Source organism: Pelmatolapia mariae, linkage group LG5 (assembly GCF_036321145.2).
Source record: "Pelmatolapia mariae isolate MD_Pm_ZW linkage group LG5, Pm_UMD_F_2, whole genome shotgun sequence".
NCBI lineage: Eukaryota > Metazoa > Chordata > Actinopteri > Cichliformes > Cichlidae > Pelmatolapia > Pelmatolapia mariae.
Genome location: NC_086231.1, coordinates 11,108,161 through 11,130,181, shown reverse-complemented (window position 1 = coordinate 11,130,181; position 22,021 = coordinate 11,108,161). Strand labels below are relative to the sequence as shown.

At 42.3% G+C, this 22,021-nt stretch overlaps 1 protein-coding gene across 8 annotated transcripts in view; it reads left to right on the top strand.

Moving 5' to 3' along the window:
- The window catches only part of LOC134627507 (plasma membrane calcium-transporting ATPase 1-like), a 127,974-nt gene extending 107,253 nt beyond the window's left edge, over positions 1-20,721 (top strand). For 5 of the 8 annotated variants that reach the window (XM_063473653.1, XM_063473655.1, XM_063473649.1 and 2 more), the window contains 6 exons: positions 2,711-2,902; positions 5,346-5,559; positions 5,696-5,907; positions 6,670-6,777; positions 7,949-8,131; positions 16,978-20,721. In XM_063473653.1, coding sequence (XP_063329723.1) covers positions 2,711-2,902; positions 5,346-5,559; positions 5,696-5,907; positions 6,670-6,777; positions 7,949-8,131; positions 16,978-17,217 — 1,149 coding nt within the window. In that variant the 3' untranslated portion in view covers positions 17,218-20,721. Of the gene's footprint in view, positions 1-2,710; positions 2,903-5,345; positions 5,560-5,695; positions 5,908-6,669; positions 6,778-7,948; positions 8,132-12,520; positions 12,732-16,977 lie in introns of all 8 variants that reach the window. The other 3 variants (XM_063473656.1, XM_063473654.1, XM_063473657.1) reach the window with 2 other exon arrangements.
- The last annotated feature ends 1,300 nt before the right edge of the window (positions 20,722-22,021 follow it).

The following is a 22,021-nucleotide window of genomic DNA, read 5'->3' as shown; positions in this document are numbered from 1 at the left end:
CCTTATTTACATCACCTAAAAGTTTCAAAAGTTAAAACCATATTTATCTTTGGAGGAAATAAAAAAGAGAAAAATTGCATAAACATGTTTTTGTTTGACATATGTCAAAATATGTCTCAGTAACCACTCATAAACGTTTGTTTGCTGTGTAAATTCAGTTGTTTTCACTGTCCCAGTGTTATGATACCCAAGCGCTGCACCTACGTCAGCTCATTTGTTATGTAACGCTTTTGACGCACCAAACGAATCTTCATCAGATTTACCTCAAAGTGAAGACTGTTTTAAGTAAACTTGTACAGGAGTTCAGGATGGCAACTGCAACTTGTAAAGTAAATGGTAAATGGCCTGTATTTGTATAGCGCTTTACTTAGTCCCTATGGACCCCAAAGCGCTTTACACTACATTCAGTCATCCACCCATTCACACACTGGTGATGGCAAGCTACATTGTAGCCACAGCTGCCTCGGGGCACACTGACAGAGGCGAGTATTCCAATTCTGCAGGAAAACCACAGACCTGGCAACCCAGTGCCAAATCGTAGCATTTCTTTGTATCGCACAAGTTTGTAAAACAGAGACAGCCTGCGAGTGAAGTGTTTGTAGATTTAAAGGATCCAATTCTGCTGTATTCGAAACTGAATGAATTAACACTGTGGCATCCTAACTCTCGTCTCTGAAGAGTAACACTGAACAGATGATCAGCTGACGACTTGCCAATGTGTATCTGTTTAAAAACAGAATACATGCATGTGGACGAGTTCACGGCTGACTCCTCTGAGTGTTGCTGTGACCTTTATTTACTGGGGAAAGTCATCTGAACATCAGGCTCTCCTGCAGGCTGCTGAGCAGCTGCTGTGCTGTCAAACAATTCCCTGATAGTAGCTACTGTTCCTAAACACATCACAAAAGCAATTTGTGGATTTAAAGCAGTGACCTTTCAGCTCTTATATGTCCCATTTGGAACATTTTCAGTTTCAACTCCAGCGTCCCTGCTCAATTATCGCCTGGTTAGCTGGGAAACTGAAAGCGATTCACCTCCATCTGTTTGAGCGAGTCTGCCTGCGTAGAGAGACACAGCAGCTCAGAACTTCTTTAGAATTGCTGTTTAAGACAAGGCCGACCCTCCTGTTTTATTTTTACTTTACTGTCAGTTGAGCAGCATAAAATACTCTCAGTCAAAGCTTTTCAGACTTTAGATGAAAGGAGGTTTAAAAATTAAACATCCAGCTGGCGGATTGTTCGCATCTACAGGAGGTGGGAAAGAACCCAACAATAAGTCGCCGCTTTATCCACAGTGAAGCTGAACAGCTGGACTTTCTCCTTGTACCTGTCATACTGCTCTGCCGTTACAACCTCGGCAGCATTATTCCACCTCGCTTGTACCCTGCGGATGAGCTAGGAAGCAGTAACATTAAACTCCGCAGAAAGATAATCGCTTATCCATCTCTGAGGAAACTGTGGGCGCTCCAGCTCAACATTTTGGTGTTAGATGAGCTTCAGTAAACAGAGTTCTCTTGGTCACAGCTGAGATGTTTATGCACAATTAGTTAGTCACGGTTCCAAGGCTTTTTAGGTTGTGACTACTGGGACTCATTAAGGTAAAGCAATGTGTTATCTGTGACCACTTACCACAGTTTGTCTGTCTGAGTGGTGATCAGTCAAGCATTGGAAGAAGATGGCAGTAAATGTGGAATTTGTATAGCAGAAATACTTGTTGTTTCTGTCTTCTTACCTTAATCATTTTACAGTCCCTCAGATTTATGTATTGTGCACTTTGGGGACCTATAAGTGCGAGTCTGAGAGGCAGTTTAGTACAAAGCCAGGCTGATGTTTTGACTTGGTCTCCACATTTTTAGAGCCTCAGTTAGCTTGTTGGCCATCTTGTTATATGGAGCTTTTCAGGATTGTCAAGTCAACTCAGATTTATTCATAAACACAGAAGTAGCAGCTGCGGATGAAAGTGCTGTACTACTAATAGAATAAAGTGACCATAAAGTAATAGACCAATAATAATATGTCACAGGAAGCCATATTATTTATTGGATAATTGCATGAAAAATGCTCCAGAAGGCACCAAAGTGACAAACACAGCTGAGAGGGCCTGTTTCATTAATTAATTTCGCTAACGGTAGCATTTTTAAGCAAGTTCAGTGTCCAGTGTAACAATAAAATCCTGAGTTTTCAGTTGTTTGGTGTAACCTGCTTGTAAAACTCAGCACTGTCTTACACCAGTCTCTGCTTTGTGTTCCAGCAAAGACAAATTGCTGCAAGTTTTGCTTTGGTCGATGTTCAAGTATGTGATCAATGTCGTGTCCACGGTATCCAAAGTCTTCTCTTTGCTTTTGGACTGTTTTGTCCGAACAAATCAGTGTTCAGCCATGACCCAAAGCATCTTCTGTTTCTGTCTTTGTTCAACAGTTTTTGTCTTTGTACATTATTGTGTCTCTTCCAGTACTTTATGACTCTAACTCACCACCCTAACTCCAAATACACCGTTTCTCACAGATTCAGATATTTAGAACTTAATAAATACCATAAAAATACAAAAATGTATGTATATGAAAGTTTCGCTGAACACTTTTTAGCAGAGTTGATTCATTGCTTGTGTGGATCTTGTGTGAACAGAGTTTCCGTAGTTGTTGGAAACTTGGCATCACAGAGACTGTTTGCTCTTATTCAAGGACTAATGATGCCTCTCTGCTTCCTTTCAGGGAATCGCCGGCACAGATGTGGCCAAAGAGGCATCTGACATCATCCTGACTGACGACAACTTCACCAGTATTGTCAAGGCCGTCATGTGGGGGAGGAACGTCTACGACAGCATCTCCAAGTTCCTGCAGTTCCAGCTGACCGTCAATGTGGTGGCCGTGATTGTGGCGTTCACAGGCGCCTGCATCACACAGGTAAACCGCTTATGTCTGAAATTACAGCTCATTTAGCACAACAGTTTGAGTCTGAATAATGACAGACGGGTCAGTGGGACCTCCTGAGTATGAGCTGAAAAAGCTGGAATGAACACATGTAAATGAGAATTTTAAAAAAAATCTCACATAATGTTTGTAACTACTTTGTTTTCACACAACCCAAAAAGAAAAGGAAGTCACTATCACTGGATTTTTCAAAATCCTCTGTCTAAATTCAGTCTCACAGTTTCATATTGTTTGCTTGGGTTTTAAAAAAAAGAAAAGAAGAAGTTTAGAGTACGAGTGGGCAGAAAAAACTGCAGAGGTTCTATTTTTGGTTGTGTTTGTGTGCGTGTGTGTCATCACTCTGTCTGTAAAAATGATAGCTTGAAAAGGGGTGTAGTGTGGGGTCATGGAAGCAATCAGTTTAAATTTGGCTTCAATCCACCAAAGTCTTAAAGGTGAATTTATTGTGGTGAATACAATAAAAAAAAAAAAATACAATTCTAGTAAGTACTGCCCAGAGAGTGAGCTGTTTGGCAAAGGTTTGTGTGCTCAGTGTGCGTCTTCTTTGCAGTGTGTTGCTTTAGATTTTTTGTTTCCAAACATCATTTCAAATCTTCATCTCTCACATGTATGTTAATTGCAGTTTGTGAATGCCACAACCAAAAAGCAGAGTACTAGTGTGGCTGAATCTTAATGTCAGGTGTCAGATTTGGAGCACATATTTATGTTCACTATAGCAGCTGCTAGCATTTGTGCTACAGTATCTCTAATCAGTGATCAATGAATCACATGCTTTTGAATGTATAGATTTTAAACATTTTGAATGTAAAACTATTTAAATGTGCGTGCTATTTGCGTATAAACAGCGTGTGAAATTGTGTTTGTGTCGCTGCTGGTTTTCATCTCAAATTCAAAAACAGTAAAAACATCGCCTTCACTTATGCTTTTGATTAACTCTTGTTTTGATTCGATTTTGAGGCTGGCTGGTGTGTTTGATGTACCTCGTCGCACGTTGTGGAAACATCTTTAAATCTCCGCTTGATAAAATATCCATAGAAACAAAGAGTAATTTGTGATTTCGGTGTGACCGTCTCAATGCTGCGAGGAGGCGAGTTGGCCGTGTCACATTTTCTTTGTTTCATAATGTGCCTGTAATCAGAAAGCTGAACCCCTGACACAATAAAGAAGAAAGTCTCGGGGCTGTGTATTAATTGAAAGGCTCACAGCTGGCAAGACCAGATAACTAACTCGACTACAGAGCGAAGAACACAAAGTAGGCTAAGATTCAGCCTGAAACCATGGCAACACGTCACCGTCATAATCCTGAAATATAACGGGGGACTCAGCAGGTCTGTGGTCTCTGTGCTGTGATTTTGCTCACTGATCATCAGGCGCTCGGTCTCTGTTAGTGCACGGAAAAGATCATTAAAAGGCGATTTATGTGTTTGTCGTGTGTACAGAGGAACAGAGGCAGGACCCAGAGGCGTAAACTGGGTTTTAGAAGTGGAGGGGGTGCTTTGAAATGTGTGTGTACTTTTTTTCCTCATTTTTTTTAATGCAGTTAAATTACTCATTTGATGTTAGACGCACTAAGATTAAATCAGTTCTTACAGTATGGTTCTCACAGTGACAGCAGTATAAAACCTGCCCGTATATTTGTTTCCTAACAATGCAATCCTAACAATATGTGGAAGTTCAGATATAACCATAGATACCATGTGAAAAATGGGATGTGTCCACCATGAGGTTCCCTGAACCTTCTTAAACAATAACTTATGTATCACTGGCAACATTTTTTGAATCTCAGAGATTCCATATTTGTTCCAGACAGCAGTCCACTCATTGCCCTGTACCGTGTCCGAGCATGCCCCCTGAATGATCAGTTCTTCTCAGTATCTCAGCTCCTCTGTCAGTAGTGGTCACACTGTCCTCTCACATGTTTTATAGGTTCGTTATTTACCGTGTGTGTTACTGTGTCATTGAGAAAGCATTGGAGTTCAGTCATCTAGTATGAATACACGTTTATACTACATTCGAGTCTAACTGAACTGAGTCCATCTTTTCAAGCAGGTGGCATTTAACAGGGTGTTTTGATCACAAGATAACTTTAAAAAAAAATTGAAACCAGTCACACCATAGTTGTCACAATAAGGAAAATTAGACCAAAACTGTTTCTCATGCTGTAAACGTGGGAATTTCAAAGCTGTAGTTGGGAGTAATGCTCTTTGCTGGTCTGCAAGAGGTCCACAAACAGACCCAACCAGGAGCACAAACTGGGAGTAGACATGGTGCAATTGCAGAAAAACATTTTAAAGATCATAAAGTTTTTTTTGTATGTTTCCCTGTTGTTTGGTTGCTCAATCATATTTGTATTCTGTTATGTCCCTGATGTTATATTCTCTTCTCGTAAATTAAACTCCTACTCCTTCTCCAAAAGGACTCTCCCCTGAAAGCTGTCCAGATGCTCTGGGTCAACCTCATCATGGACACTCTGGCATCTCTCGCTCTTGCCACGGAGCCGCCCACTGAGTCTCTGCTGCTACGTAAACCCTACGGTCGGGACAAGCCCCTCATCTCCAGGACCATGATGAAGAACATACTTGGCCATGCTGTGTACCAGCTCGTCATCATCTTTACCCTGCTCTTCGCTGGTGAGTCTGACTCCATCCTAGTTGAGTGTAAACCCGGTTCTGCAGCAATGCATTGATACTAAGATGCTGATGTTTGTTAATCATTGTTGAAACAGTTGAGATACATTTTTGGGTATTTTCCTTCATCTTTTATCAGGTGAGAATTTTTTCGACATCGACAGTGGGCGAAACGCTCCCTTGCACTCCCCACCGTCAGAGCACTACACCATCGTGTTCAATGTGTTCGTCATGATGCAGCTCTTCAACGAAATCAATGCCAGGAAGATCCACGGAGAGAGGAACGTGTTCGAAGGTGTCTACAGGAACCCTATCTTCTGCAGCGTTGTACTGGGGACCTTCGCTCTGCAGGTAACACCTTCACCATCCTTTAGTGTGCTACCAAGGTTTTCCTGTTATGTGACCGCTGAGTCTGGATGGATCCATGGTCTCAGTAGCTACAGCTGCATTTTTGCTGCACACAGTTTGGTTACATTTAAAAGAGTTTCGCTGAAACCTTCTGATGTTTTTTTTTCACTGAATTAGAAATGGTAAGAAGACATCAGCACATCAGATTAAGACCTTAACAGTAGGACTGGTGGTACGATAAATCACACACATCCAAAATGTTGACCAAAAACAGGTGGAAGATCAAGAGATGAGCAGTTGCCTGTGCTGTGTGGGGGACAAAGTGTCAAAAGGTTGACAATAGAAAGGTGGTGGTCGTGTTGATTCTGTAGTTAGCTGGCTAATGATTACAGTAAATGACAGAGAAGGTATTGGCAACCTAACTAACACCGCACCTCGTCATTATTTAAAAAGTAGTGCCCAAATGGCGAAAAACCTTAGTAGTTAATAATAAGTTGTGTTGTTTCTGTCTCTTTTGGGTGCCAGTGGTCAGTGCAGGTGTCACTGATTCTCCCACCTGTTACAGGAGTTTCCTCTGTTACCCTGTCATGTCATTTATTTGCCTTAACATTAGCATTGGACTAATGTATGAGTAAAGGTATTACCGATCTCACACTATAGAGTAGTCTAACATAACTTTGTTAACCACCAGATCTGCCGACTAAAAGTTTACTATTATTGCTCCGTTCACACGGCTGACATGCCGCTTGCTTGTTTCCTTCCCAGATCGTCATTGTTCAGTTCGGAGGAAAGCCGTTCTCCTGCACGGCTCTGACCATCGACCAGTGGCTGTGGTGCGTTTTCATCGGCGTGGGAGAGCTGCTGTGGGGACAGGTGAGACAAAAACCTCAAGTGCACAAACAGCTGAGCAGAATAAACACCAGCCTGAGCTGTGAGAATAAGCAGCGTGTACCCAGGAGCTGATGAAGAGGTGGATATGTGAGGTTTATGGCAGAAAACTGTTGCCTGTCACACTCGCGCTGCTGCGGTGTTGCCATCACGACCATCGCCATGGTAATGAGCTCAGCACATGAAAGCTATGCGACTCCTGTTTACGAGCGCCGAGGGAAAACAAACCCGGCGTGTCAGCGCCTCTGTGGACGCGCACGAACACGCCATCACACGCATGATCCTGTTAGCATGCAAACACACAGAAAAACTGTTCAGTCATAGCTAGCCTGCTGGGTTCAGGTGGAGGGCAGAGAGACAGAAATATGCTGACAGAAACAGACTCATCTGAAGTCTGTGATTTATTTAAGAGGTAGAAACACCTTTTGTTTCTAACGGAGAGAGAGAGGAGGGTGACGGAGATATAAAAAGCTGATGTGCAGCTCCAGCAGGATGCTGGGTGTGTCTCTCCGCTCTCTTTTAACAACCATGAACAGATAGTTCACAAGCAGTAGGAAAATAATGATTGCATAACCGAGTTACAAGTTAATTGTGCTTCATTAGTTTTTGTATATTATGTTTTAAAATTGAGGTCAAATCAAGCTTCAGTGCAGCTTTAGGAACATTTTGCTTGTTAGTAAAAAAAACCAAAACAAAACATGAAAGCACTGATAAGTAATGAGTTCATTTGTTAGCTTTTTATCTTTTAAAATAAAGTTGTCAAACTTTACTCCAAATACTTCTTACAACCTCTTAGTAACACCTTAGTCGTGTTGTCTCACATAAGTCTTGGTCCCAGATTGGGAAAGCACCCTGCACACCCTGCTTTTTGTCTATTTTCGAGTCATTATACACTACACATATTAACACGTGATTATTAACTTGTGAGGACTTTAATCAGTCACACTCCAAAGGATCCTACATTTCCCATAATGCAGTTGTCTCATACATCTTTTAAACTTGTCCTGTAGCACAGGCTGTCTTTATATATTCATAAAACTTTTTATTAGTTTGACCATCGATGTGTTATCGGATATTGTCAGCTGTTTTCATCTGCTGATTTGGGGTAAACACCACCAGATCTGATCTGCTGACGATGATTTTCTCTCAACCTCAGCTGATCTCGGCCATCCCCACACACCACTTGAAGTTCCTGAAAGAGGCCGGTCACGGTATCACAAAGGAGGAGATTCCCGAGGAGGAGCTGAACGAAGGCACGGATGAGATCGACCACGCCGAGATGGAGCTGAGGAGAGGCCAGATTCTCTGGTTCAGAGGTCTGAACCGCATCCAGACACAGGTATGCTCTCCTCGGCTCCTCGACATGTCTAACTTTATCACCTACTGCAGGTTACTTCTGTTATCAGTTTCCCCCTTTGATGGCAACGGCTGAGGACTTGTTTTGTTTTTGGTCTATTGTCTTATCTGAATTGTTGTTTGAGAGGCATCAAGATGACAAAGAGAGACTTTAATAAAAATATTTTTTCCAGCAGACACCTGAATGCATCACAATCAATGGAATCCAACAGCCGGGTCCATTTTTGATCTGGTTCACAATCAACAAATTCCTTACCAAAGTTTTTATTTCAGATCTCTCGAACATCATTTGTGTTTTTCAAGCAGAGCATCACCTCAAGCATCGGCTTATCACCACTGGTGACCAGCCAGACTCTGCTGCAAAACGACAAGTTCACTTTCATTCAACATAAAATGCTCTACACATTTTCTGCGCTCTCACAGTACAGTACATCTTTTTTCTTAGTGACGTTCTCTTCTCGTTGCAAGAAAAGAAAAAATGACCTTTTTTCAGATACATGGAAATCTCCTTACCATCTCTTACTGAGATAAAAGCAGTAAGTGGTAAACTGCATCAAGCTGCTTTACGGTGAAATTAACAGCTGGAGGGTGTAAAAAAATCTTTAAAGTCAAGCTGATCGCCGCTTAGGAGAAAAAATATATACAGAAAGCACAGTATCTACATTTAAAGAGTGCGTGGAGCTGTGCCGCAAAGCCTGATTGACTCTGCAAACTTTCCATGTGGAGCCTCTAAACTCTGTCAGCATCCGCCTCAGATCAGACGCCAAATGAAGCCTGTAGAGTCTTTATCATATGTATACTGTACAACATAGTGCAGTCAACCAGAACTCTCGATAAAAGTTTACCGTAGCTGCATCTCCGACTGCAGCTTCATGTCGGCACCTCTGTGACACACACTGTTAAATAAAACTGTGTGTCTGTGTGTGTGTGTGGAATTGAACTGAAGATTAAACACACACACTCAACTGCAGATGTTGTCCTGTCAATTTCACACTCTGCTGCAGAGCTTCGGCACAGAACCACTTTATTAAAAAACAGAAATTAAAGACGGCTACAGCGGCAGAAACCTTCCTGAGTACTTTCATTAGTCAGTAAATTAATCAGTCATGTCAGCAAGCGTGTCTCCATCCACCTGTTTCCATCCGGACTTTCAATTCCTGTGTAACCTGAGGGAAACCACAAGAAATTAAAAAATCACACTTTTTGGAAAAGTTAAATAATAACAAATCTTTAGGAACACTTCTGAAAGACCGCAATCTTGTAACCTGTAGTGGTCAAGTGTGAAAAGGTTGACCCAAATACAGAATCACAGAGACAGACAGGCAGAAAGGGTAAAGAGAAAGGAACTTCAGTTAGAAAACCTGCAGCACAATTAGGCTGGTTAGTCCAAAAAAAGCACTGACTGAATCTAAAACATGGGGTGAATCTAAGGAAGACTGGGGAACAAGAGGAGGACTGATTGAAATTCCGACTAAATTCAGACAGCAAGGAAGAGAGAGGGGTTAAAAAGAAAGCAATAAGACGCAATCAAACCAATAACATGGGTCAGGGGGAAAAAAAGTCACAAAATAAACCACAAAGTAAACGAAAAGAGCGACCGAGAGCAAAACAAGCACGAAGGACAAAGAAAAAACAAGAGTCAACACTCCTCTAATCAAAGGAAGAGATAAACCGGATTTTAAAACACGAATGCTATCATCTTTTTCTTCCATCAGAATTGGAGAGTAAGTGTCATTAGTGAATTATTATGTCAGTAAACTAACTTCATGCTACATTGCATTTGGATTGAAATCTAGCTGGTGTTCTTACTAGTCGCTGTTCTCGTACGCTGGAACTTGTCTGTGTTATCCTCCTCCTACAGGACAGCTCACTGAGCTTTAGCATGTCCACGGGCAGTTCCATTCAGTCTCTGTGGGCTTCATTAGCCTCCATGCTAACGCCCACTTACAGTAACAGCAGCCATCGCTCTGCTCCCACGCGCACACACATGGAGTCAGCGAGGTCAGGTGTTTTCCTCTTACCAGTGGGCTTGCTTGTACTTACTGAGGCCAGAGGGTAACCACGTCTGAATTAATAATAGCGAATTTCTTCGGGTTTGTCGTTTTGAGTTTCTCAGTTTGACCTCTGCAGAAACACTGACTCTCTGCTTCTTCACTCAATTCTGTAACTGACAGAAAATAAGACTTTATTTTAAACCAGACCTCTTCCAAATGAAACACCTAAACAAATAAGTGTAGCTTCTTAATCCAGAGCTCTGGTGCTTCTCCATCATTTGTCCTTTTTGTTGTTGTGTTATACATTATACATTCATTAAAACAGCAGGTGATGGCCAAAGTGTTCAACAGCTGTTCAGAAAAAAACTGGAAAGTAGACTATTAAACATCCAAAATACACTATCTATCACACAAACAGACTAAAACTGTAAGAATACAAATGAATTATTTAGTAAGTCGGTGGTTTCATACAGGAACTGTAGGAAAATCTGGTAATATCAAATTTAATAAATGATACTTCATTTAAAATGTGCCTGTTTTGCATGAAGCTAAAACAAAACCCAAACTTAACCCTAACCATCGATGTGTTACCAGTGAGCTGGTAAATGTCTAGAGGTTAAAATGCCCAGAGAAAGTGGAAGCTACATTCAGCAGATCACATAATCTGATTGAAAGCTTCAGAGCGGGTACAAATGAACAGGCGAGGGCAAGTGTGATTTCAGGTGGAGCGGAAAACCCTGATCCACGTGTGCGGTTTACGATAATTTTCACCCGGTCCACGTAAATCGGTGGAGTGTCGTGAAAGGCGGATGTTTCTCCTCCACTTCTCTCTGTCTGCCATCGGATCTGCTGTACAGAACTGAGGACGCTCTCCTTTTTCTCTTCGTGGCTGTGTATCTGTAATATCAGTGTGTTGTCCTCTCGGGATGGGAGGATGGGAGGAAGCGGGGATGGAGAGGGAGGCGACGAAAGGCTGCAAGCTAATTAGGTTCTTATCTCTCCACGCTCCTCTTCCTGTCCTCTTCCTCTCTAATCCTGGTGGGCAGTGTTGTGCCGCTCAACGCCTCAACAGTCAGACACAGTGGGGGAATAATTGCTACATGCAGCACCTCGCTGCAGAAACTTTATCAGTCATTCCAAATGACACATTTCTCTTTCTCCTGTCTCGGCTCTCTCTCTCTCTCTCAGAGTGCCGTAAGCCTGATTCAAAAGCTCTTTATTCATTGTTCCATTTCTTTCTTCATCCCTTCGTTCTGTCAGAGGATTTTCACATTTTGACACTAACTAAATGACAGCTCTCAAACTTCTTGCTGTTACAACTTCTCCTCTGTCCTGATCTCTTTCTCATCCTCCTCTTCTCATCTTTGTTTCTCCTTCATATTCTAGTGTCTCTACCTACTAAAAGTGTCAGTAGCTCAGTTTTTCTGTATTGCAGCAGCACAGATAAGGACTGCAGAGGTTATCCCATTGGAAGATTTGATATTTTATTTTGCTTTTTCTTTAACAAATGTACTAAATATGCAAGAAATGCATCAATGGAAAATCAGAAAGTTTCTTACTGCCATAATGTCTATTTGTTTTCTTTCAGTAAAACTAACTGTTGAATTTAAATGCTGGATACAGTCTGTTCAGTGTAGGGACAGTATGATACCCAGCTTCGGCCTACAATTTAAAAGGACTCTGACAGAGAAGCGTTCCATGATTCACAATTCAAAATCATCCATTATTTGAAACTTTGCAAAGTTTACAATGACCATCCAGCATCAGTGTATACATACATGACAGAAAATAAGGGAAGGATCCACTTAATAAAATCCGTCTATTTCATCAGCAGTGATCTTGATGAATGAAATGAAATATTAGTTGCTTTTGATCAGATGATGTTTTTACAGTTTTGATATCTGTGTTTAGGATGATTAATTCAAGTCAGTATGAGAGGGAAAGGCTCAGAATCTGTGCGGACAGTGTCAACTTTCATTGAAAACATAGCGTCACCCTTTTGTCGGGACAATTTTAAGTCTTACCACTGAATGTGTAACATATTCAGACTGATACAGTCCCAGTCACGCTGTTAGCAGAAAAGCATGACATAGATGAGTCTCATCGTAGATTGATGCACAACATTTTATCAGCTAATGCCATTGCACTGTTTCCTGCCAGCTAACACTAAATATAAACTACCCTGAAATTGAGTAATTTAATCAGATGTGCTTGTCTTCATCGCTGTACTTGCGCTACCTCTTCTTTACCTCCGAATGAATTAAAAGGACTGATGGTCAGACTGCACTGTCTCTAACCTCTGCAGAAGTCTGTTCCTCTGCGCTGTCTTCTTGCTCTCTCTGCTCTCTAACAGTGTGTTGTGACTGTCCTTCCTTCAGATGGATGTGGTCTATACCTTCCAGACGAGCCAGGCGGCGGTGCCCGGTGCCCTGCGCCGCCAGCCGTCCGTCGTCAGCCAGCACAATGACGCCACTGCTGCCAAAACTCTCTCTAGCCCCACCCACATAGGGCTTAGCTCCTCCTCCTCTCTCACCAACTCGGGTGGGGCTCCACCCACCGCTGCTGCTGCTTCCTCCTCCACTGCAGGCAGTGAGTCGGTGACTGGAGGCCAGCTAACAGCACGCTCCACCAGGCTGGACTCTGTCTTGTTTTTCCTCTGTTTGAACGTTGCATGACTTACCGACACTGAAGCCATCGCACTGCTGCTGTCGTAACCGGGTGTCTGCACGCCCTGAACTAATCTGGAATTTTTCATGTGAAGAGTGTGTCTAGGTTATTCATTAACTGGAAGTGGTGGAATTGGGAATAGCCCACTGCAGGGTAGCAATAAAGATTATGCTATTATTGAACCTGTGCTCACTAAATAGAAACTTTTCTTTCTTTTCTACTTTCCTTCCTTCACAAGGAGCATAGCTTAGAAAGCTCTTCTAATCACACTCCTGGCTAAGTTGTATTGTCTACCGCAGCTTTACAATAAAAGCCCCCCAACGGTTTGGTGGAGAGCTTTAAATGTAAACCAGCAGCAAGGGGGAAATGCTCCGTTTGCAATCGCTGCAATTAAAACCGCAAATAAAGCTGTGATGCTGCTGCTGAAATCTATAAGTAAACAAGTTTGAAGATGTGAGTGTAGTAAGAGCTGAACATCACAAGATATTAAAAAGCAGATTTGGAGAAAAAGTGAACATCTTTAAAGCTTGCTAATTAGCTTCATGTTAACCTGCTTCATTCGAACAGTGGTGCGAGTGAGAAACAAAGGTTTAAGATTCTTTTAGATGATTTGTTGCAGCAGTCAGATGTTTCTTTCATTCAGTTCAGCATTTCTAGAACATTCAAACATTTTCAGCTCTATTGTACAGAAAAAATTACACTGAATGTGTTTTATTAAATCCTTTTAAAGTGTTCAGTACGTACATTACGGCTTTGAATAGACACCAGTGTGAACTGCAGTTTGACTGTAAAAGCCGGAGAAAAAAGTAGCTAGAGAGCCTGCAGACAACCTGATCCGTTTCCATCTCTCTGCTTCCATGTGCTATCCACTTCACCTTCCTGTGCTTTTATATTCATCTTTTTTTTTCTTGCTATTACTTACATCACTTCCATCCTGCATGAAGAATTAAACTCTCACACCATGCATCTATTAACCCATGATGAGACTTGGTGCCTGACAAGTCACTAAAGGCACGTGTGACCTACTAGAAGAGAAAGAGACAATGAATCGCTCTAATTTCCCCGTCCCATTTTCTTTGTTGCTTTTTTTCCCCTATATTTCTCTGAGGCAACATCCTGGTCATCGAGATAATTTTATGGGTTAATCCTGTGTAGGGTTAAATCTGTCAGGCTCAGCAAGTCTCCCTCGTGGTTTAACAGCCAAGAGCTTTTTAACTTGTGAGCTTTGTGTATGCACGAGTGTGTGTGGTTGTTGCATGTATGCTCTAAGCTGCAGAGCTCAGCCTGCAGCTCTCTTGTGGTTCAGTAATAGAGAGCTTTGAACTGCAGGGTTATTAATTATAATGAAGAGTGTCTACTGGTGCGTATAAATCAGTGTGATCAGCTGCAGCCTCTGCGGATTCATCACACACAAAACGACTTTAGGCCGAGAGAGGAGAGCAGGCCGAGGACAAAACGATTCTCACTCGGAACGTGATTAGAAATGCTTAACAGTGAGATTGTGTTTGTTATGTGTGTGCTGTTTACTGGGGTCGGGGATCGGCTGAAATATTTCGGTATTCCCGCTGACACCATCATAGCTGAGTTGGTAAAACGTGCCCTCCAACCAGCAGTGACCCCAGAAAGTCAGTTTGCTGCAGGACAGTTAGTTTATGGTATTTATATCTTATTTGCATAGACGAGATCATGCTAGCTGACTCATCCTGCAATATGACACAAAGCTCTGCAGGTATTTAAGCAGTAAACAATAAAATTAGGAGAAAAAAAAAGATCAGTGAGTGAGTAAACAAGATGATGAACTTTACTTGTCGGCTTCTTATACTCACAAGTTTGAACCAAAGTATATTTGAGGTTAAATCATAGCCTGATTCAGATTAGATTTCCCAGTCACAAGCCTCCAGATTTCACTTTCCCAGGTAAGCGCTGAGAACTTCAGATGGTGCAGCTTCCAACAATCAGGCCAAGAACTGGAGTGGCTACAAACCGCAGTCGGAGCCCGTTTTTCGACTCAAAGTAACCCTTTCATCCACTGGGGAAAACTTTTAACGCGCAGGAACCGACTCGGGAGGATAAAATTTAACATTAATTGTTGGTTTTAGTGGCAAAAATGGTTTTATTACACTTTCATGGAATGCGAACACTGCTTTCAGAGTTTAAAATTTGTACAAATCTTTACATCAAAAGAAAAATCATCCAATGAATCTCTTAGAAGAAAATGTTTGGGGGTTTTTAGGCCACTGTTGCTGTCACTGTTACATTGTGGGACATTCCTGTTAATTAAACCTTCTTTGTAGACAAAGAAGTTGAATCCGATCCAGGTTTTTCCACTTTGGGACAATAATCGTGTGAGGCGATGTTGTATTGCCTGAACCTGAACCCCCCGTCACTCATTGTCTTTACTGGACATATTTATTAACTAGTCATTGATTGGAAACATATTTTTGGTTTGTGATTTCAGGCTGCGCAGTGCAGGGAAGCGCTGTGATTGGTTCATGCAGGCATGTTGTCAGGCAACATGTTCTGTTGGCTGAGCACATAATGTCAGTGTCATCAAGATTGCGGATGAAGAAAATTAAATTAATTTTAAATTTTAGCCCAACAAAAACTAAGGTTTACAAAATACCCACTGGCTTTAAAAATAATACAAATTTACTGAAACTGAAATTTTAATCAGCTATTTAAGCACAATACAATTAGAGACGTTTCTGTGTTCGTGATTATGCCTTTTTTTCCTACAGTATAATTTTTATTTAACAAAACTTGTCATCTAAAACTGGGCAGCAGAATAAAAATTTTGTCTAAACAAAAAGCTCCACAGATGCATTTCATACTGTGCTTAAATTTTTTCAAGGTTCAGTTTAGGAATTCATTCTCAGAGACTGATCTCTTACAAATGTAATGAAAGACTTGTCCTTACGAGCATGTGTTTTTGAGTCATTGTGGGTAATCTCTCATCAGGTGTGAGATCACGAAGGCTGGGTGAATCAAAACCATTCACACCCTTTACTGTATTATGTAGTATGAGTGCGTTTGTCCTGGTGTTAGCCACTGCTTTCCAGTGAGAGAAAATCTGAAAACAAATATGTTTGTAGTCTGTATTACGTTTCAGGTAATCCTATTACTCTTTCAGTGTGACACAATGTGACGATTCCCCAATGTACAAAAAGAATTATTAGTAAATATTTTTCCAGTTTGGTGGGAAAAAAAGATAAGAAAGGGGGAAAAAAACAGAGCCCACCCCCAATCCATCCACTCTGGAAAGAACTACAACACCAACTGTGTGTCAGGCCTCATCACCCAGCGCCAGCATCCGTCCTCATTAATACTGCAGTGGCTGAATGGGAGCGCATACAGCTTCGACATCTGGAGCTAGACGAGTGGGGGAGCGGGTTGATAACATGCAGCGTCTTCTGTCAGGAAGTTTTGATGACTGAGTGCCAGCTCAGGGATAAACGAACACATCAGATAATTTTAGTTAACATCGCTAATTGTGAGATCTGTGCCCATTGTAAGATCATTAGTGAAGTGACGGTTACAGTGGCGGTTTTGTTAAGGTTAACTCGGCCGTGATGGCTAAAAGTTAAAACTAGGCATGAGTTTGTGTGTAGAAAGATAAAACATGTGATGATGCATTCTTTCGTCGATGTGCTCATACATTAAGAACCCAGTTTAACTGTAACTAAGGTGTCCACAGACTTTTGGACACATCGTATCAATATTTAACTGTCAGATATTAAAAAGCAGAATTATAGATGTAGAGGAAGCATCAATCGAACTCTCCCTGCAGACGTGTGTGTTTGTGTGCAGGTGTGCATACTGTGGTGATTGTGATTCAGTGCTTCTCCACATGTGACTCCCTGATGATGCTTTTGTTTTTGTTGTGGGTTTTTTTGATGCACTTCCTGCTATGAGCTGCCTCCAGCATTGACCTTTTTTGACCTTTTTGCATTGATGTTTTGTGGATATTTTCAGCTTTCCATCCGTTTTCTCATTCAGCTGTTCCACTCGTTGTGTTTTGTGGGGTTTTTTTCATTTCCGTGCCCAGATTCAGACGCACGACCGCCACGTGTCCCATCAGCCCCTGCTGCCAGTTTTGTTTTTGTTTGTGTAGAAATGGCTGCCCACTTACGAGACCTCCTCTGACGTTCGTTTCCTCTCTTTGTTTCAGATTAAGGTGGTGAATGCGTTCCGTAGCTCCCTGTACGCGGGGCTGGAGAGCCCAGAGTCCCGTAGCTCCATCCACAGCTTCATGGCCCATCCTGAGTTCGTGCCCCTGTCCGAGGAGGAGGAGGCTCGCATCCCCACCATTAAGGAGACTGGAGACGAAATCGACCCCCTCCCCAGCTCCTCATCATTGATCCGGGGAGGAGAAGACTTGCCCACCACCTTCCCCCTCAACCTCGATTAATCCATCTGAGTTCCTCCTCTCTCCTCTTCATCAGCATCATCTGTCACCCCACCAACCGAACTGTCACACCGAGGAAGGGATTCATGACTCATTCTGCACACACACATGCTTCACATCGTCTCCACCCCCCCTCGGTCATTCCTGCCACGTTGTGTTTTTCATACTGACTGTGGCGTCGTTCTGCCTGTAAGTCTGATAGAGTCTCCACAGTGGAAGGCCTCTTCTAGTCCATTCATGTTTTTTTTTTTTCTTCCTTTTTTTTTTTTTTAACTTGACATTCTTTTTGAAAAGCTTTTAAACTTTATTGGATTCGATCCTTGCAGGACTCGCAGCAGCAGCATGTTGTGTTCTGTACTCGCTTCATTCCTGCGTTCTCAAACGGCACCGAACTTTTCAAAGAGTGCAGTGAATCAGATGTACATACGCTTCCGCTCTTCTACACAGCTATAAGCCGGGTTTGTTGATCAGAAGATTTTTAGGCAAATGCAAAAATGTAACCTTATTATTATTATTGTTGTTTTTTGTTTTGTTTTGTTTGTTTTTTTAGACCTTGATCTTGATTTCTTTTTGAAACCTTCTAACGAATGTCAATCAATGGTTGATTCAGACTCCTGAGAATGTCTTGTGAGTGTGACACTACAGCTTTCAAGGTTAAAATAATGTTTTTCCCTTTATCGTGTCTGTATGTGTTGCTTTTTTTTTTTTAGCTGCTGTGTTGCATGTGGAAGGACAGAATGTTTACTACCCAAAAGTACTGAAGACGGCAGCGTCTGGAGGGGGCTCGCTTTCTGCTCAGTGGGGGTTCTGACCTCATCTCATCCAGTCAGGGTTCTGGTTCTCTCTGCCCCTCCCCCAGTTTGTCCCCTGTGAGGATAGGAAACAGGAGTGTGGTTCATGTTTTCCCTCTCTAGTAGGATGCATGTTTTTGTTTAATTCGTGTTGAGTCGCATGGTAACGTACAGTAGGAATGAATATTCGGGATTCTGTTTCAACTTTGTGCGTCTGCAGCAGCGTCTGTTCAGAGCTCCATGAGCTTCCTGTCTGTAGGACTGAACCTCCTGTTACCACGGCAGCCTCATCGATATTCTGGCAGAGGACACCATCGGGGTGTTTAAAACAATCGATACCGCGGCGTCTGCGTGTGTTTCACTCATTGTAGGCGAGTGCAATAAAAGTTTCGGTATCGGGGAAATGCGAAGTCACAAGGCCCTGAAATCCAATGTCTGTCTCGGTGTTGTCACAACACAGGTATCGCTGGTAAGATGAGGTCGCTACACACACGGAAAGCCCCGAGGGCCAACGACAACAAACAAAAGCTGCTGCTTGTTTTTTCCACTGCTCGACCCCCACTGTGTCGCCTGCTCGCCACGTGGCTGCGGCCTGCCGTGCACAGAGATGCTTTCAGCTAGAAGAGGTTGAATACAATCAAAACAGTAATACATGGATAGAGACAGACTAAAACACATGCATTCTCATCTCTGGTCTTGTAATACTCGCCACTGGACACCGAGGTTAAGTCGGTGCTCTTCCTCTGAGAGGAATCACGGTTGTCCTCTCGATACACTGGGCACCGGGACATGACCCTTTGCTGACCAAATTTATGTCACTCCCAAGCAGATGTTTGCATACCGATAGGTGTGAAAACTGTAACACTCGTTTGTGTCTCCTCACTCTACACTCCGACAGGCTCGTATTAGACAAAACCCGCCCACCCTGGGTTCATCAGCAAGTTAAAATTGATCACAACTAACTTCCCTGCTGTGCAGATGGATAATTTGGGCTTCTTAGGGTATTTGCTTAAAGAGTAAACATTTCCTTCAGAGGATGAAGGAATATTAACCTTTTAGTTTGTTCAAGGAAAAGTTTAGGTAAAGCATTTCAGATCTTATTTAGTCTTCTACCCATTTCTTAAAGATCGTCTCTGTCAGAGGTCAGGTTGTACTCTTGGTGCTTCATGTCTGGATCCATGAATGTAGGCTTGCTACAAAGTTTAGTTTTGCTATCAATGAATCTGAAGCATTTTAAGCCCACGTGCAGCTCACATCTGTTGGTGTCACTCACATTTTTGCAGTCTGACTGTGGCGCTGGTAAAAGAAGTTGAGTTTAAACGCGTGTTAAACAGAAAACGACTGCACCGCTGACGAGTCTGTTTTTGGGGCAAAGACAGGAAGTAAATGGAGCTTTAAACAGTGTCTGGACCGTCTGCCTGTGTTTAAGACAAATCTTAGCTCCTTTCTCAGAATTTATAACTTTATAACATAAGCTTAAATCAGCTGTCAGTGACATCACACAGCCAGGACCGGAGAAGATGTTTGATCTTCACCATCAACATCATCACTCTCTTCTCTGCTGTGTCTGATTGACAGGCATCAGTGTGGCGGCCATGCTGAGGTTTACGGGAGACTGATGATGTCACCAGTCAGCCCATAGATTTAAATCCACTGTGTTCCCGCTGCCACTTAGTACTTCCTGCTTGTCTGCAGATTACTGTCTTAAAAGAAGAAGGACTCATCCTCCAATCAGAAGCAGCGATGCATCTAATCCCCTCTTAGTCTGACTAGCAGCCATCAACCTGTCTCTGAACTAGGACACGTTATTGAAGTAATGTGCTACTACTGCCATATTTCCAACTTTTGTCATGACTAGGTTTCCCCACTGATGAGCTTTTTCTATGTAACTCAGAGCCATATTTTATAGGTTGTCTGTATTGATTTCTTTTTTTTTTTTTTTTTTAATCTCATTGTTATCGAGGTTTGCTTTGGACTTTCTCACCCCTGACCCTTTCTAACCCCATCCCAACACACACCCTCTCTCCTCCCCTGGCCCTTTTACTTCAAACACGACCAAAAAAGAAACAAAAGAAGAAAAAAAACAAGGAGAAAAATCTTCAGTCGTCACTGCCGAACCAAGCTAAAAGGACCTCTACAATGTTTACATGAAAAGCGAGTCGGTGGCAGTTCGCCTGCGCTTCTCTCATCCGACCACTTCCCTTTCACTCCCTTGCTTTCCTGAATCTTAGAGTTACTATTTAACTAAATGGGGAATCTTTCTTGCATGGTTTTCATATAAAATTCAATGTTTTGCTCATTTTTTACAATTCTTCTGTATTTTTATATTAAGTACTTTTTAATATTTTGGAGATATATGAATATATATGTATAGGCTGAAGAGTTTGGTGACAGTACCGTACATGAATGAGATGAACCTACCGTGGACTCTGTCTTTTTACAGCTCTCTAAATATTTCTGCCACGTGTGTCGTCTTGGTCACCTGACGTTAGGGCTCAGAAACCTGCAGTGACTTGTTTACTTCCTGTCGCCCAATCAATTGGAATCTGAACAGTCTAGTCCCATCAGCCCCCTTTTACATGAGTATAATCACTTTACCGGAGATGTTGTGACACACTACACGTTAAGTGATTTTTCGCAGTTATCCAACTCCATTAGAGTTCAGAAAATGCATCAGCTAACTGTATCAAACATTAAATGGGAGTGTATAATTATTTATCCAACCTCTGGGTTTGTTTGTTTCTCTGCTTTGAAGCTACAGCGACTGATTTCTTTGAATGAGTGGATTGATGCTGTTTTCCAGCTTGCAGGTGTCGGAGCTGACGACTTTAAAGAGGATCAAAGCTGTGTCCCACGTCATGCTCCGCCTCCGTTTTGAAGGGGCCGTGGTCCATGAAGGCACGCCCACCTTTGTCCAAATTGACTTCCCAACCCCTCTGCAAGAAAAACCTCAGAAAGTAAGCTCCATGTAGTTGTAGTCAGTACAGAGACGGACCAAATCACAAAGCAAACTCTGACCTCCCAGACTCAAGGTCAAAGACTTTAAGCTTAATTTGAAGTCCTGCATTGAATCGCCACAAACCCCAGAGCGGCCATCTTTGCTTTTACTAGCTGAGCTGCTCACGTTGGACTCTGAACAAGAGTTACTTTTACCTTAAAGCATGAAGAAGGGAACTGAGCTGTAAAAATGAGAAAACGCCATGTACACTGGCAGAATACCAGCCATTGCATTAGCATTGTGATCACACTAGATACAATCACAGCCTATTACATTTGGTTCAACAGAGGCATTAACAGAGTGCTAATCAATGGGTTTTACAGTGTATGCACAGCAAACACAGGCGACAGAGAGAGAAAGAATCGTGGGACAAGTCTAACTTCTTTATTTAAAATCTTATTCTGGGGCAAATTTGAAAAATTACTTTTTAAGCTGTTTTTTCAAAATAAATGCCCATGTAAGGGCTTGCAGGATAACAAGTTCTGTGAGTTGCTTCTAGAAAGACTTTGGTACCACAGAGTAGACCAATCCTGTGTCGTGCACGTCAGGATGGAGTGTGGATTCAGTGCTGTACTCTAAGTCAAGCTTTAGGTGATCTTAGTGTTGCTGTAAGTCTTTGAGCCCTCGTCCAAAATTGTCACAAGGCGTGGTCTGGTTAGCTCTAAAATTTAGTGCTCTGCCCAAACCAGGTTAGACTGAATGTATTTGAGCCCACAGCGACGTGTTCAGGACTCGGTCACTGGTTAAACTGATAAAGGTGAGGCTTCACTTTGTAGAGTTAATATTTATTACAGCATCCAGGAACAGCAGGAGCTTTATGGATTTACTTGAGGCGTTAATGTGCATGGTTACATATTGGGGGTAAAGGGGGACTTGTCTGTAAGAACCCTAAGAAGTTTCAGTCCGGCCCTGGACCACAGTTTGTTTGTTTTTGTGGTCATGAAATTCAGATCTTGGGAGGCGGAGCCTGTGGTGGGACACAGCTGCAGCTGTGGAGGTCATCACCGTTTCATATGCG